Here is a 16,839-nt window from a genome sequence, read left to right on the forward strand (position 1 = left end):
ATCTCCTGCCTCGCTCAGGCTAACATTTCTTTGTCTAGAACAGCCCATGCACACCCTCACGCACCATTCACACAGATAACAGCCTCCCCCCCCCCTCTCTCTTTTCAAGGCTTGGTTTAGCCACCACTTACCAGCTCTGACTATATCCTGTGATAGAAGCCAGTACTATTGTTCATATTCCCACCACAGTGTACCGCCTATTCGATTCTATACATCCTATGATCTGTAGTATGTCCCGGGATATAGCCTAATATAATACGAGGCACATAAGAAGTATTAAATGACTAAGGGTACAACTTCTCCTTATCTCCAAATAATGCCATCAGATCAAAGGTAGAGGAACTAACTGTGTCTTTCCCATTTTATTCTATTCTCCCCCCATTCATTTCCTTTCTACCTCCACCCATGCATCCCCCCACTCACCTTTCCACCTACCCAATTTGACCACATTCATCTAGTCCAGCCTTCTGCACTTTCCTACATGTGTTCAGATGCACAGTGACTCCTGATGGTTATCTGTCTGTATTCTTGCAAAGTCTCTGGACCCTGTATTCCAGTAGGGACAGGACAGTCTATAGACATGAAAATAGAGATCAAGTTCTAGAGACATCATAAGTCACTTCAGTGGGTGATCCAGTAAATTGTAGGACTTCCCTTCTCTTTTGGATGTCTTTTTAATGGCGGCCCAGGATACACAAATGGTGCAGGCAGAAGTTTTTGTGCCTGGACTTGGCCCTTCTTGGGTTCAAAGCATACCTAGATAGCATCTTTGAGAATATGTTTCCTAGCAACTGATCCTCTTGACACCCTATAAATCATGTCTCCTTATGGACGCTGTTGACTTCCAAATTCTCTATTATCCTTTGCATTTCAATGAGGGTCTGAAAGATCTCTACCACTTCCCTTACAGGATCTGGGCATTTGGAAAGCTGTGACAGGCACTGTGAATACAGCAAAAGGCAGCAGAATTACAGAAAAGACCAGGCTTCTGGTCTCAGCTTTTTGAATGAGGGGTTAATACATCAAGATTTCTCCTGGCTCTTACATTCTGAGAACACATGAGGCTAAGGATAGCCTCCCAACTTATGGGCCCCTTTGAGGTTGTTCCCTAGAATATGCTGGGTATCAGGTGGGATGAGGGCCTCTGGACATGTGTCCTACCCTAGTGTATAGCTGCCGAAGGCCAGTCACTATGCAGCTGTTTATAAATTACCTATATCTTCCCCCGTCTGAGCATCACTAGGAGAGCATGAAGGCACACACCGTCTCCACAGACACTGAGGAGTTAATAGGATGGTTGGCACTCCAAGTTCTTCTGAAGCCCTGTGGGCTTTAGGATCCTTTCATCCCTTTGCATGGTATAGAAGCATAGTAAGAGGTTCCTACAGCCCTGTGCTCATTAGACTCCCACAGTGAGGTCAGCCATCTTGACTTTGAACCTTAACTCCAGGGTGCTAGTGTTTTGACCTCAAGTGTTTTGATCAAAGTGTTTTTAGGTCCTCACCTAATAAATCAGAGATCACAGGTGTCTTTCTCATTTTTTTTTGTTTTGTTTTAATTTTTTTAAATGAGAAATACTCTGTTGTATGCAGGAGCTTAGGTCAAAGATTCATTATGTAGGAGGTGCTCAATAAAAACCTTAGGTGATGTTGCTGTTTAAACTGATGTCACACTGCCTCCAAGAGTGTGCTAAGGATGGTTTGAAATGCTCCTTCAATAGATGCAGATAATAGAAAGATGCTTGTAAGCTTTGAAGTACCAGGTAAGCGTAAGTACAACTGCACGTGTCCTGAATTGGAACGTCAAGTAGACTCTTGTAGGCTATTGAACTAAATTCCTACCCCACTGAAGTCGGTGTTTCAGGTCCAGCTGGCTCTGGGTATCCGTCACTTCTGCGTTGGTGGAAAGACTGAGAACAAAAAGTCTGAGCATGAACAGACTTTCTTCCTATAACTATTCTGAGTAACTGTAGAATTTGCTTCTATAACATTTGCATTCTATTAAATATTGTAAGTGACCTAGAGATGACTTAAAGCCTCCAGGAGGACCTACTTAGGCTTTGTGCAGTGATGGTGCTGTTTATAGAAGAGACTTGAACATTTGCAGATTTAAGCATCTGTGAGGCACACTGAGAACCAGCCCTTCATGAATACCAAAGGATAACTTTAATTAAATAAAGGCAGCAATGGAGGGTTCGGCATAAATCAACTCATTTCAGAGAGGCCTCCAAGCACATACTTCAGCTATCTGCCATGTCACCCTGTGCAACCGAATTCCCTGTTATCTTTGGGACCAGCAATCAATGGGATCGTAGACAGCTGGGCCCCAGGTTCTCAGGGCTCTATTCTTCATGCATGGGAATTTCAGAACAGCCCAGGAAGAATCCTGGAAAGTTTGGTTTGTAGGACATTGTGTGGCTCAAGGGGAAGGTGGGTGAAAAAAAAATGAGGTAATGGCAGGGGTGGGAGGAAGAAACTGAGGCAGAGGAAAACATGAGAAGTGGAGCAGCCAGCTGGGATGCTGCCCTGGTGCAGTTAGAAAGATGCACATGTGGATGATCGAGCAGAAGATCTAACACAATGCTTCTCAACCTTCCCAATGCTGTGGCCCTTGAATATAGCTCCTCGCGTCTATGTAACCCTCGACCATCAAATTATTTTCATTGCTACTTCATAACTGTAATTTTGCTACTCTTATGAATCATGATGACCCTGTGAAAAAAAATCATTTGTACCCGAAAAGTTTGCTACCCACAGATTGAGAACCATTGATCTAGACACACATGGAAATGCTTCCCCCACCTGTAGGACCTACCCAGTGAGGATGAGAGGAAGCAGACCTGGAAAGCTGACGTAGAAAAGTTGATGCAATAATCTTCACCGAACTCAGGAGGGGGGTGTGTAGATCAACAGCAGCAACATGACAGCCAAGCCACAGAGCTGAGTGCCTCTGAGCAGAGAGGGATCCAGGAGCATCAAAAGGGACAACTGTAGTAGGTACTAGCAACTCTTGACTATCTTCAGTTCTTGCTATGAACCACAACCTGAAGACCCTGGGAGCAACAGGACCTCTTTGGTCACCTGGAAGGCTGCACTCATTCCTTCCGGCCACTAGATGTCAAACATGTACCACTGGCAATATGTTCTGGGCTGTGGGTTTGCACAGAGTGTATTGGAACTGGCATACTGGAGTGGGTGAGATCAGTGAGAAGTGGGTTCTCCAAGCTCTGGGGGGGAAAACTGCAAGTGAGCCCTGTGGGTTTGGGCTGCAGAGAAAAGTCTCCATCAAGATCTGAGAGGAAGCGCTGGCTACGCGTCTCATGCATAGGATGCTTTGCAAGTTTGGAAGGGTTTCAGGATGAAACTTCAGGCTCAGAATTCCCCCTGTAATAATCATATCCTGTTTTGTTATAGAAGCTGAGTAGCGGAGTGCAATTTGCTTTGTTGGAATTCTTTGTATAACTAAGGTTGAATGTATTCCAGGGACCACAGAGTATCTATTAGGTTATGTAACAGGGCTGTGTGCAAAGCCCATTTTAAGGGCTTTTCCATTGACTTTGGGGTGGAAATAAGGAAGAAAGACACAAGGATCACATCTAGCAGGATTAGAGCGAATGGCCAGCAAGGGCCGGCTTACCATGTTACTTGTAGGTTGTTGTGGTTCTTCTTAATTTTCTGTTTACTAGCTCATGCTTGACACTTAGTAGGGCCACAGGGATGTGAGGATAATAATGAAGATGGGGGTAATGATGATGTCGCTCATGATAAAGCCAGTACACCTGAGGACCTTCTTCATTTCCAGCCCTCAAGGAGTCTGTGCAGAAGTAAAGCAGTTAAGGTGCATATGCGTCATGGGAAAGGAAGAGTTCTGTGGCCCTTGGGGTGGGGCCAGGAACCACAGAATGTACCATGCTGAGCCATAACAGGCTATTGGTTTCCTGTACTCATGTGTCCTCAGGTCATGAAAACCTACCACATGTACCACGCAGAGAGCATCAGTGCAGAAAGCAAGCTGAAGGAGGCTGAGAAGCAGGAGGAGAAACAATTCAACAAGTCAGGAGACCTGAGCATGAACCTGCTCCGGCACGAGGACAGACCCCAGCGCCGCAGCTCTGTGAAGAAGATTGAGAAGATGAAGGAGAAGGTGAGTGAGAGGAAAGGGGCAAGGCACGGAGAGGAGAGCCATGCACTCAGCCACCCCCACTTCGTATGAAGGAAGAAGGACCCTGTCCTGGCTTCCTTTGTGTGGTTGGGATAAAATATCCTGACAAAAAGCAACTCAATGGAGAATTCTTGAGCTTACACTTTCAGGTTACAGTCTATGACAGTAGGGACATCCAGATAGCAGGCCCTGAAAACAGTTACTCATATCACACCCACAATCAAGAGCAGAGAGGACAGAACACACGGTGCTCACTTGGTTGCTTGCTTATGCTGAGCTAGCTTTATTCACTTAATAAAGTTTGGGACCCAGCCAATGAGGTGGTGCCACCATATTCAGGGTGGGTCTTCCTTTCTTGTGTCACCCAATTAAAACAATCTCCTTCAGGCAAGTCCAGAGTCCAACCCAATGTAGACAATTCTTCATTGACACTCTTCCTGGGCAATTCTAGGTTGTCAAGTTAACAATTAAAGCTGTCTCAGGCCTGTTGTGAAATTGCCGTGGCCATTGTCAAAGACTATAGTTTTAGAATCACTGAGTATGGGGTGCTACATTTTTTTTTTTTTAGGCATGGTAGAGAGAGCTCAAGATTTGGAGCCTGGGGTCTATTTGTTTACTTGCATATATAGCATGCAAGTGTGTGCATATTTTTATGGAGATTGTAGAGGCCAGAGGGTAACATCAAATATCTTCCTCTATTGTTCTCTGTCTTACTCTTTGAGGCAGGGTCTGTCTATGAACCTGTGGTTCACTGGCTAGATGGGCTGGCCATCAAAGCCCCCAGGAGTCTCCTGCCTCTGCCCCTCCCCCAGCTCTTGGGTTACAGACATACATTCAATTTTCACGTGCCAGGGATTCAAACGGGTCTTTATGCATACATGGCAACCACTTTACACACTGAGCCCTCTCTCCAGCCTCTGAGCTGGGGTTTTAAGTGCTACATTAACACAGCTCCCTGAGTTTCCATTGCTAAATCTGAGAAATAAGTCTCATTGCTCATGTTGGCTCTGATAAATTGATGATGGCTGCCCAGGAAACTCTGTTGAGGATTCTGAAACTATATCAAGGCTTAGTTGAAAAGGTGCTGAGATCAGTCAATGATGTCTGCTGTGGCCAGGGAGTTTTGAAGAGCAGGACCCATCTGTGACTTCTAACTCTCCTTTTTTCTTCAAAGGCTATGACCTTCTTGCTGAATTCTCTATACCCATCTATTTCCCACCACCAGGAAATGTTTGCAGAGTTCTATCTGCCAGTCACTGTGTCTGATGTTCATATGCTTGTCTATGGGCCTGATTCTATGATTATGTGCTCCTTTAGAAATTAAAGAGTGGATGGAAACAAAATCCAACAGAACCTGGGTAAATAGGGAAGCATATAAAAAGTGTGTGTGTGTGTGTGTGTGTGTGTGTGTGTGTGTGTGCATGCATGTGCACATGCATGTGTCCTGATATACTTTTTGAAAGTGAGGAAAACCCAAAATTCAGACAAAGACTTAATACCAAAAATAGACAAGGAAATTGAATAGATACTTTATGTCTATGGGTGTTTTGTCCACATGCATATAAACACCCCACTTGTATACTTGGTGATCTCAGAGACTAGAAGAGGGTTCCTATCCTGTGGTACTGCAGTTACAAGCAGTGTGAACTGCCTTGTGGATGCTGGGAATCCAACCTGGCTCCTCTAGAAGAATAACTGCTGCTCTTAACTCCTAAGCCATCTCTGTAGCCTCTGAATAGACAATTTTTAGGAACCTGCCTCAGTGATCTGTAAATACAGAGCAATCTGCTCAGCATCATTAAGGGTGAAGAAAATGTGAACAAAAACCACAGCTCAATAGTGCTTCACAGCCACCAGAAGGACCAAGATGAAAAAGGCTGGCAGGAAGAAGCAGGGATACAGACGTGGAAATCAAGAAATCTTGCACCACTGTCAGGGGCAGGTTGTGTATGTGAGTGGTTCTGACTCTGTGGAAAGCTTTCTGACTGCACTTCAGTTATTAGACATACACAGACCAGGTTACCATGTAACTCAGTAGTACTTCTCCTGGGTGTCTGCCCCAGAGGCATGAAAATGTATTTGTGTAAAAATTTGTATGTGCACATTCACAGTAACACTGTTCATTGTAGCCAAAAGATGAAAACAACCTGAATGTAACTCAGTCATGAAAGGGAATGAAATCCTGATACAAGCCACAATGTCTATGAACCCTAAAGACACTATGCTAAGTGAAAGAAGCCAGATACAAAAGGCCACACACTCTGCAAATTAACTTCTGTAAAATGTCCAGAATAGACACACCAATGGACACAGGAAGTAGATTGTTGATATTCTGAGGAATTGGTGGAGGACAAGTGAGTGGCAGCTCATGGTGTAAGGTTTCTCTCCAGAGGAAGTGCCTGGGTGGAAAGATACTGGTTGGGATTCTAGAGGCTCATTCCTGGTCTAGTCATATGCTAATTAGCAACTTGGCTCCTGGACAAGCCACTTTTTTCTTGAGCTCTCATTTCCTCATCTATAAATAGACGAGTTCAGCTAAGATGCCATGACTGTCCTCTTCAGTTCTTAAATGAACTCAGTCCAGGGAAATGGTTTCAAGGTCACAGTGAGTCCCTAAATAGTGTCAAGAGTATCCAGACTCTGTGGATAGGCGTCTGGCTATCACAGGATGTGAGTTTCGGGAGACATATGCTGAATAGTCCTTGAGTAAAAGGATCTAGGAGCAAGTCAGAGGAGATGCCTGAGGAGAATTTCAAGGTTGGCAGTGGGACTGCTGTACTCCAAAGCTAGATCTCACATGGAATGAGGAATGGAAAAGAGCAACTAGCTGAGGGACGGAAGCATGCTTTCTTTAAAGAGACCCAGCATCAAGATACCTCAGTCTGAAAGGCACAGTTATTCATTGAGCCTTCTCTCCTTCTCTCGCTCCTCCCTCCTGGGATGGCTCAGCACAAAAGTGACTTTGCGAAATCTCTGGGTGCTCTGCCCTGCTGGTCCTTCTTCCAGACCCAGAGGCTCACCCTTCTTTTCTGCTTCTTCTCCTCGTCCCTCTTCCCCTCATCTTGAAAATAACCCAAGACTTGCTTAGTCAGTCTGGTTTGGGTATCTCAGATCCACGACCCACAAGCAAGAAAGGTCATGGCACCAACTTGGTGGAATTCACTTTCTTGTGTGGGTGTTAACCATCAACAAATAAACAAAGAACTTCTGACAGCTCAAAGCAGGAGAGAGGAGTAGAGGTGGGAAAGATGCATAGCAGACAGGGCCATCATCAGGAGCCTGTGTGGTTATCCTCATGGCTAAGGTCCTGAGTGACATCAAGGAACAGACCTCTTAGAGGCTCAAATGTGTGACTCCAAAGAGTCTGAAGGACTCAAAGAAGACATGATCTTGGTCCCTTGAGGATAGACAAAAGAGGTTGGATGAGAGAAGACAGATATACAGAGATGGGGCTGGAAGGGTAACCTGGAGTGGTAGCCAGAAGCCAAGTCTTGGAGCCCTCTGGGCCATTGAAAGAATTGAAAGCCCATGGAGGGTACCGAGGGTGGAGTGTCTTTTATATACCCCACTGGTAGAGACCATCTGGAGAGATGACAAATGAAGTATCTTGCTGAGTTCGGGGCCCAACAGTACAGAAGCATCCCAAAACTGGGAGGTGGGAATCATTGTCAGATGGTTCCCATGGAAATCATAGATCATCTCCCTGCTTGGCTGGGCTCTGATGTCTATCTATATCTTCTCCCTGCAGAGGCAGGCCAAGTATTCTGAAAACAAGCTCAAGTGCACAAAGGCCCGAAATGACTACCTGCTGAATCTGGCAGCCACCAATGCAGCTATCAGCAAATACTACATCCACGATGTCTCTGATCTCATCGATGTGAGCAACATGGGTAGCTTGGGGCTGGGTGAGGGCTTTATGCAGGCTGCAGCATCTCATCAGCTAGAGCAAGTCTGGGACTATGTGGGGTCTTGGCCGGTGTGTATCATAAGTTGGGGGGAGATGGGACTGGACATGGTCCTTAACTGACATGTAGGCTGGCCAAGCTTTTGTAACCCTGCTAGAGGGTAAGAACTGGAAGTGTTTGGGGCTGGGGCATGAGCTAATTCATGGTCACATTTTCTGTGGATAGAAGTGAACTCTGGTGGACTCCCCATTAATTAGTTAGATACACAATACCAACCTCTAAAGTCCTGCCTTCTGCACCAGGGCCTCGGCTGGGTGTGAGGGCACAGGGGAGAAGCATATACAGTTTACACCTTTAGAGGCTGCTGGTATGGAAGAGGAGGAAGCCATTCATTCAGAACCCTTGTTGGGACCAGCCATCATGGGAAAGCCATTGGGAAGTTCTCCTGGGAGGAAATAGTTTGATCACTGAAGAGTAGGCACTGGCCATGGGTAGCTGGCTGTGCAGGGCTCCCTGGAGAGCACCAGGCTTGAAAAAGGACACTGTGAATGGCAGTGATGGGAGACAGCATCTTAGAGCTGCGACTCTTTCTCTCTCTTCCCTTTCATGATAAATGGGGGAATCCATTCCTGTAGGAACTCAGTGGAGGTTTGGAAGTAGTTGCTGGATTCTTTTTTTCTAACCCTGTGTATCCTATTCTGGAAGCCAGGGTCCAGTGTTTAGGGGCAGCAGCCTGCTCAACCTTCCAATGTCTTAAAGCCAGACCCCTTCTCTCTCTTAGCTCTCAACTTTCAGCATTTAGCCTTTGTGCCTTTTTACTTGACAAATGATTATTGAGCACCTACTATGGACTAGGACTCAAAGCTCAGCAGACGGTAAGAGCCAGCAAGTCCCATGGAGCACACTTGCCTAAAGCATGTTAATAGACAGTTACAATGCCAAGTGACAAGGGTCACAGTGAGGGAAGTAGAGGGCATGTGGATGTCTGACCTAAACTCAGTATGGAGAACATCAAGGAAAACTCCCAGAAAGAAATGGGCTGTAAGTTAAACGGTAAGTGGAGAACATTCCAGGCAGGGAGCCACATGGAGAAGAGCTTAGAGCCTAGGGGAGGATACTCTGTTGGTATCCACGTTTCTGCACTGAGCTCCCTCTGAGGGGTGCGATATGGCTTGTTCAGGACTTTAAAGTGCTCTGGAATGGAAGGTGTCCTCCCCAGCTCTCACCCGTACTTCTGTCCTCTCCTCTCCCCAAGTGCTGTGATCTGGGCTTTCACGCCAGCCTGGCCCGCACCTTTCGGACCTACCTCTCAGCAGAATATAACCTGGAGACCTCTCGCCATGAGGGCCTGGATGTCATAGAGAATGCAGTGGACAACCTGGACTCCCGGAGTGACAAACACACAGTCATGGACATGTGCAGCCAGGTCTTCTGCCCTCCACTCAAGTTTGAGTTCCAGCCCCACATGGGGGATGAGGTAGGCTTTCTGCCAGAATCCTTCTTGGGGCTGACTGAATGAGTTCAGCTTCCCTCACCATATGAAAACACCTAAACCTGAACAAGCAGTGGTTCTCAACCTGTGGGTCACGACACCTTGGGGGTTCAGAGGGGTCACCTAAGATCATCCTCCGTATCAGACATTTATATTATGGCTCATGACAATAACAAAATTTTAGCTACGAAGTAGTAATAAAAATAATTTGATGGTCGGGGGTTACCACAACCTGAGGAACTGTATTAAAACTGCAGCATTAGGAAGGTTGAGAGGCACTGGGCTGGAGAGCTTGTTCAGCTCACAGACAGGAAAAGCGAGGCGGTCTAAAAGCATGGTGCCAGCATCTGCTTGTGGTCTTGTGGAGGCTGTAAAATGACGTAGTGACCCTTTCTGCAAGGCAGAGCAAGCATGTGGCTCAGGCCCGTCTTTCCTCTGCTCCTGATGAAGCCACTAATGCCGAATAGCAGCACCTCATGGGAAGCTAGTCAGTTCCTGGCAGCTCCACCTCCAAACACCATTTTCACATGACTTTGAGAATGAGTTTCCCATGTTTCAAATTTGGGAGGAGGGCATGTTAACATCAGAGCTACTACTTCTGTTCTCTCCCATGCTCCTAGTGGATTGTGGGAGGAGAAAAAGAACCCGAGCATATACTCCATTTATTTCCCTAAGTGGCCTAGGGTCAGCTCTTAATTCATGAGCTTCTTCAAATGATTTCCTTGTCTTGTTCACTAAGATCCCTGTCCCAGTCCCCTACCTAAAGAATTGTAGGACCTTGGCTTTCCTTAGACCCTGCCCCCTCATAGTTATGTTTAGGAGATTTTAAGGATGCTCTAGAAATTTCCTAGACATACTCTGTCTCTTTGGACCTTAGATGTCCTCATCTGATATCCCTTCCAATACTGTGAGCCTCTGATGCACAGACAACTGACTTTCATGCTGTGTTCAGAGGCTTTATTTTTTTCCCTCCTACGTATACTTGCTGTACTTGGTTGGTCGAATGTGTGGATGTAACATCTGCAGACACAGCAGACCAGCAGGGTGACTGCCATGGTTGTCTCTGATGCATCTTTCTGCTTCCTGTAGTGACAGGAGCATTTGCCAGCTGCTTCTGGTCACTGTGCTTGCTACCACTGTCTGTTCAAGCAGTTACTTTCCTTCCACAATTCCCTGCCTTGCAATGCATTAGTCTGGCTTGCTAAGATGATGTTCAAGGTCTTTTTGAGCCCACAGTTACTATTCAAATGTATACAACTGTGACTGGAGAGCCACACTGGCGACAACAGAAGGGTAGACACTGGAGTAAGAGGGTTCTGGTTCCCAGCTGGCACTGCCTTTGCTGTGTACATGGGTGACCCAGGGCAGGTTACTCGGCCTTGCTGGACCCCTGTCCTGGGCTCTGGATGGAATGGTGTTGATAGCCCCCTCCCTGGCTCCACCCATCTGCATTGATGGCGTTACTTTCTGCAGGTCTGCCAGGTCAGTGCACAGCAGCCTGTCCAGACGGAGCTGCTTATGCGGTACCACCAGCTGCAGTCCAGGCTGGCCACTCTCAAGATTGAAAATGAAGAGGTGAGTGAGCTGCTCCCCTGGGTCTAGTTCCTTGGGGCTTGTACTGGGGAGTCACATGCTCTGGACTATCGAGGAAATGGTGGCTCATTGGTGGGACACTGTACAACCATAGAGCCCACCTGCACTAAGAATATTTAGTGGCCTAAAGGATGCTTACAAGACCTCAGGTGGAAGGGAAACAAGAGGAAGCCAGACTCTATGTTTAGAATGATCGCAGATTTGCAGGCTTAGGATGTTTGGGAAAATGTTTTGAAATGTGAACCTTGGCTCCATCTCAGCTGTAGAACGATTGATGGTTACTGCTGACGTCATGCTTTTCTGCCCCATTCTCTGCAGTAAGTTTCTGTTGTCATCATCGGGACTCAGAGTTAATATTTAAAATGACACAATGAAATAGATAGTCCAGACTACCCTAAGTGTGGATTTTTTCAAACCCCAGGGAAGGGGTCAGTCTCACCAGCCCAGTGTTCGCTCAGTAGCATGGCAGCACGCTGTGAGAGTCCACTCTGACACAGACTAAAGACTCCAGGCAGGGAGTGTCAGAGGAAAGATGTCAGACAACCCTGAGGCCCTGGAGAAAGGACCTCAGGACATTCTCGGTGTCATTCAAGGTGGTGTGACAAGTCCAGTCGTGGTGGAAGGTGAGATGACACGGCCACTGTCTTCAAATGTCATGAAGGCTATCCTGGACAACAGGGACAGTTGTGCTTGGAATCTCTACAAAGAGCAGAGCTAGGACAGAGCAGAGATGACGCAAACCAAAGCAGACCCAGGGAAGGTCGCACAAAGACAAGCCGACTTGTTTTTAAACCTGGCAAGAGAGATGCAGGAGGCAGGCAGAATGCTTTCTTTCTTTCTGCTTCTCTTTTGTCCCCCCCAAAGGATCGTTAATGGTTTACATGTACAATGCTGCTAGTGAAATTTAAATGGAAATCAGGGCCACAGGGAGGAGACCAAGGCACACAGCCCTCTCTGAGCTGTGGATGGGCTTGAATATGCTTGTCTTTGAATCAGCTTCCCGTCAGTCTGTGTTGGAGACAATAATTGATTTTGATTTAATCACTCATTTGTTCATTCAACAAATATTTATTTCTGTAATATTTATTCACATAATACATACAAGACATTACTTTAGATAGAGAATAAATCAAAGGAACACATCCTCATAGTTTTCCCTCTTTCTGATGAGAAAACTAATTAAAATAGAAAGACCAGTGAGTCACTGGCTATGGAGAAACAGTGGACCATGAGTGGTGTGCTACATGAACAACACAGGGGCCTGACACCATTAGGAGGTGACATTTCAGCTGAGGAACAACAAGAGAGATTTTGAGTGTCAATGATATTATAATAAATAGAGTTGGTTTTTTATTTTTGCCAGTGACGCCTTTTAAACTGACCTACCTCTAGGATATGGAGTCTGTCACTGAGGTCTCCTTCATCCCAGGGCCTCTGCGAGACTGAGGTCCTCAAGCCCTGCTTCTGTTATCTCTGTAGTGTGTGGGTTCACTTGCCTAAGGACAGAAACTGGTGTCCCAACAAAATCCTGTGGCAGTGAACTAACTTCCCTTAGGTCCTGTCTCCCAGCAGATCACACCCATTATTAGCTGACACCTTCCTTCATGAACGAGAGAAAACATGAGAGAATTTCTGTTGGTTCCCGTGTTCAAGTGGCAGCCCTCTAGTCCCCTGGAGGAGCCGTGTTTAGGTTCCTTTAACCAGACCAGAGAAAGAAGTCTAGAACCCTGACTCCGTCATCCTCGTGACATTCCCAAGGTCCCTCAGACAGAAGCAGTCCATTAAATGATCTTAAATTGGGAAATCTGGCTTCTTAGACTGCCAGTTATTGATCTTCAACCAATGGCCAATTCACCTCACTGTTTATGTCAGTATAAACTGGGCAGCCATCTTGTCCTGTGTACCTTCTAGAGATTAAATGAAAGAACAAAGTGTAAGAGGCATCGGGAAATAAAGAGTGCTTTCTGGATATGCTGTTTTCCCCTAGGTTAGGAAAACCCTGGATGCCACCATGCAGACCTTACAGGACATGCTGACCGTGGAGGACTTCGATGTCTCCGATGCCTTCCAACACAGCCGGTCTACAGAGTCCATAAAGTCGGCTGCTTCTGAAACCTACATGAGCAAAATCAACATCGCCAAAAGGAGAGCCAACCAGCAGGAAACAGAGATGTTTTATTTTACAGTAAGTAGCATCAAGGACCCAGAGGCCACTACTGTCTGTTGACACCCTGCCTGTGGCTTTGGAAGAAGTCTGAATGAGAGAGAGCCAGCAAAATAACTTGACATAAATCTCCCCACATGCTTCTCAACATTAGGTTGCCTGGCTTGGTTTTCTGAAGTGTAGACTGACTCACCAGTGGGCGGTATTGGCACTGATCCCGAGTGACGGCCACTGATGCTTTGGGAAGGAATTGAAGAGAGAGTTTCAGTCATTTGGGTTAGATCAGCAGTTCTCAACCTTCCTAATGCTGTGAGCCTTTAATACCTCACGTTGTGGTGACCCGCAACCACAGACTTCTTTCAGAACTGCAATTTTGCTGGTTATACATCATAATATAAATAGTTGATATACAAGATATTTGACATGTGACCCCAGAGGGGTTGAGTCACATAGGTTGAGAACCTCTGGATTAGATTAGAGGAACCTGGTGAGGGAGTCAGGTAACCACCTAGAGTTCTGTGTGTACATTATTGTCTTCAATTGGTGACTAGATATTGAAAAGCAGGACCAGGACCTCAGCATTGTGAGCAAGTTTTTCAGGAGTTGCTGGCCCCTCCTATAAAAGTCCAGGTCACAAACCTTCAATGTAACCAGGGGACAGGAGGAGGAAGGAAGAGAATTGAGGCTTTAGTTAAGTTAGGCTTAATGAATATGGAGGCTGGGGCTGTAAGGGACTTACTTTCCATCTGGTACACATTCACACAAAGCTCATGGGGTCTCTGCTCAAATGCCCAGGGTGACAAGCTTTCTGTCACCCAAACAGCCCCTCTGCTTGAGTGTGGCTGGCACCGGATAAGGAGCTTTCCTCTGTTATCTTCAGGAAATCTACCACCCCAGGATTCCTGGCCATTGGTCTCCATGCTGGTTTCTTTGGTGACCAGAGTGAAGCTGATGCTATCTGACATTCTTTACCTGGCTTCAGAAAGATGGGGTCTCCGTTCTCCAGGTTGAAGACCCTCACTTTTCTGGCCCTACCTTACAAGCTTTAGTACTGGGTAGTCTCAGCACCCTAGTGGCTCCTGAATACATTCTCTAAATACCTAAAGTAAAAGTCACCGAGGACATATACTACCACACCCCATTCTTGTTTTGATTTGTCTTTAAGCTCAGATGGTATCAGCTGACTCTCCGTATGCAGCCAGACCTCCCTCTTCTTAAAGGTCTTGTAGGTAATAACTTAGGTAGATCTTCCCTGCTATCCTCTTGATGGATTCATGTCACAGATCCCAGCTGTCAGCCTCCTGCTCAACACCTGTGCTCCTTTCGAATCTTGTGTGATGTGCAGACTCAGGGAGCAAGGTCTCCAGTATCTTAAAGATTGCTAAAAAGAAAGTGCAATGGCTGGGGCCAGTGAAAATCAAGTCACTTGAAACATACAGCTAGATTGATGTTGACTGAATTACCCTCATAGAATATGTCACCAATTAACGCAGTTCCAGTGTCCGACTCTATACTGTGGTTAGCCTTAATCAAGACCCTGCTACCGTCCCATAGCTGGCACATACCTCATTCCTTTCATCGGTATTCATTGACCTTGTCAAGAAAGAAAACAAAGCTAGTCTTCAGGACTCCTGGCAACTGCCACTTCTATTAGAGAACTAGGAGGGACCAGGAAGTACATATGGGGATAGCTAGAAAGTTACTTCAGCAGGAGAACAACATCTGGGAAGGAGGAGGAGGAGGAGGAAGAGGAGAAGGGATCCAGCCTTTTTGTATATAAAGGAATCTAGTGTCTTTGACCAAGGAAAGATGTTATGTTTTCTTTTTTGTGTATATATTTATATGCTTATGCATATTGATATGTGTGCATCCTGATACATGTGTATTTACGTGTATGAGCATGTGTATGTAGTCTGGGAAACAACTCAGGCACCATCTACCTTTTATGTGTGCATCTCACCTCTGGTTTTTATGGATTCTTAGACATGTGTTTAAATCAGAGGTATTGTTCTAAGCCTACATGGTCAATCTGTAAATCAATTAATACTGACTACAGCAAGGATGTGAATTACCCAGGGCCAGGGCACTTGCTTAAAATTCAAGTGCTTCATCCACTGTCCTCCTCAGCAGGACTCTGAAATTTGGAAGTTTAAAGACCCCTGTGATTCCTCCCCAGCAAGAAATGAAGGGTTAGAATTGAGGTATTGTAAAGCAGAAATTTGCATGTTGACCTGGTGATGAGGCAGCTGGTCCTCTGCCACACCTTCGGTGAGACATCCTAATTCTACTCTCAGCTTACCTCAAGGAGCTAATGGGGGTGCAGGTGGGGGTCTTGAAATAGACAGGCCACTACTCCAGACTTCACACTGAGGAACCCAACTCTGGACTTCTAAAGTATGACCATGCTTTCTCTACTAGCCTTCTAAGGTCATGGAGAGGTACTACTCTGGGAATGTGTGTGTGCATGTGTGTATATGTGTGTGGTACTCAGTGGAATCACAGGGCAATACATTTTAATGAGTTAAAAGCCAGATCCTTAGAGCTAAGTAGGTCTATGGAGAGATGGGGCATCATAGCCTCACAGCTCATCCAAGAAATCCCCCTGGGTGAATGGCAAGGTAGTGATATTAGACTCTCCCTTTTTAGTACAGGTTGTTGCTGGCTGGCTTCTCTCTGCCATGTTGGGGTATGCTGGCTGGGGCAGTGGGTTTCTGTGTGAGAGCCTGGCTGATATCTCAGCCACTCACCTCTGTCTCTGTGAACTGATTCTCAGAGCCTTTGCCAATGCCAACCATCTACAGGCCAGACCTTCTGTCTATTTCATATCCTGACTCCCATGTCTTCTTGCATGGTTGTCTGGCATGCTGGTGCAGAGGCCTGCCTGTCCCCACGCCAGGTCCCTGGGTAACCTGATATCTCTTTGCTTTCCCTGTTGCGGAGATGAGTTGCAGAGTCAGAGACCCTGTCACCATTTGGGTGTGTGGCCTTTAACTTCCTTATGCTTATGTGTCTTACAGAAGTTTAAAGAATATGTGAATGGCAGTAACCTCATCACCAAGCTGCAAGCCAAGCATGACTTACTCAAGCAGACCCTGGGTGAAGGTGAGTTGGGTGATAGAGTACCCAAGAGGGACTACTGTATGGCCTAGAACTGCTGAGCCACCTCAGCTCAAGACATCCAGCACTGGGCAGGGAAAGACCTGATGCTGGACTCTTGTGCCTTCACTAGGCAGGTTGGAAAAATCACCTTTGTACCGGGGCTGAGATGAATTTTGTGTGGCTGCAAGAAAGGGCAAGGCCAAGGGGTGGATGTGTTCCCATAAGTAGGGAGTGGGACTCCTACATATTTGATTCTACACACACACACACACACATACACACACACACACACACACACACACACACACAGAGAGAGAGAACTCACACCCCACTCCTTTACACCCACTCTGCCTTCTCTTTGCTTTCTTAGGTTCTTACTATATAGATCAACATGATTTTAACTTTATAGTCCTCCTACCTCAGGC

General features: G+C 46.2%; 1 protein-coding gene across 3 annotated transcripts in view; it reads left to right on the forward strand.

Moving 5' to 3' along the window:
* Positions 1-16,839, forward strand: part of SRGAP3 (SLIT-ROBO Rho GTPase activating protein 3) — a gene marked incomplete at both ends in the record, with an annotated part of 211,084 nt that overhangs the window by 149,422 nt on the left and 44,823 nt on the right. For all 3 annotated transcript variants that reach the window (XM_080914537.1, XM_080914536.1, XM_080914538.1), the window contains 6 exons: positions 3,958-4,143; positions 7,910-8,038; positions 9,322-9,543; positions 11,032-11,133; positions 13,139-13,336; positions 16,333-16,417. In XM_080914537.1, coding sequence (XP_080770663.1) covers positions 3,958-4,143; positions 7,910-8,038; positions 9,322-9,543; positions 11,032-11,133; positions 13,139-13,336; positions 16,333-16,417 — 922 coding nt within the window. The remainder of the gene's footprint in view (positions 1-3,957; positions 4,144-7,909; positions 8,039-9,321; positions 9,544-11,031; positions 11,134-13,138; positions 13,337-16,332; positions 16,418-16,839) is intronic.

The sequence above is a fragment of the Micromys minutus genome (assembly GCF_963924665.1).
Source record: "Micromys minutus genome assembly, chromosome: 3".
Lineage (NCBI taxonomy): Eukaryota > Metazoa > Chordata > Mammalia > Rodentia > Muridae > Micromys > Micromys minutus.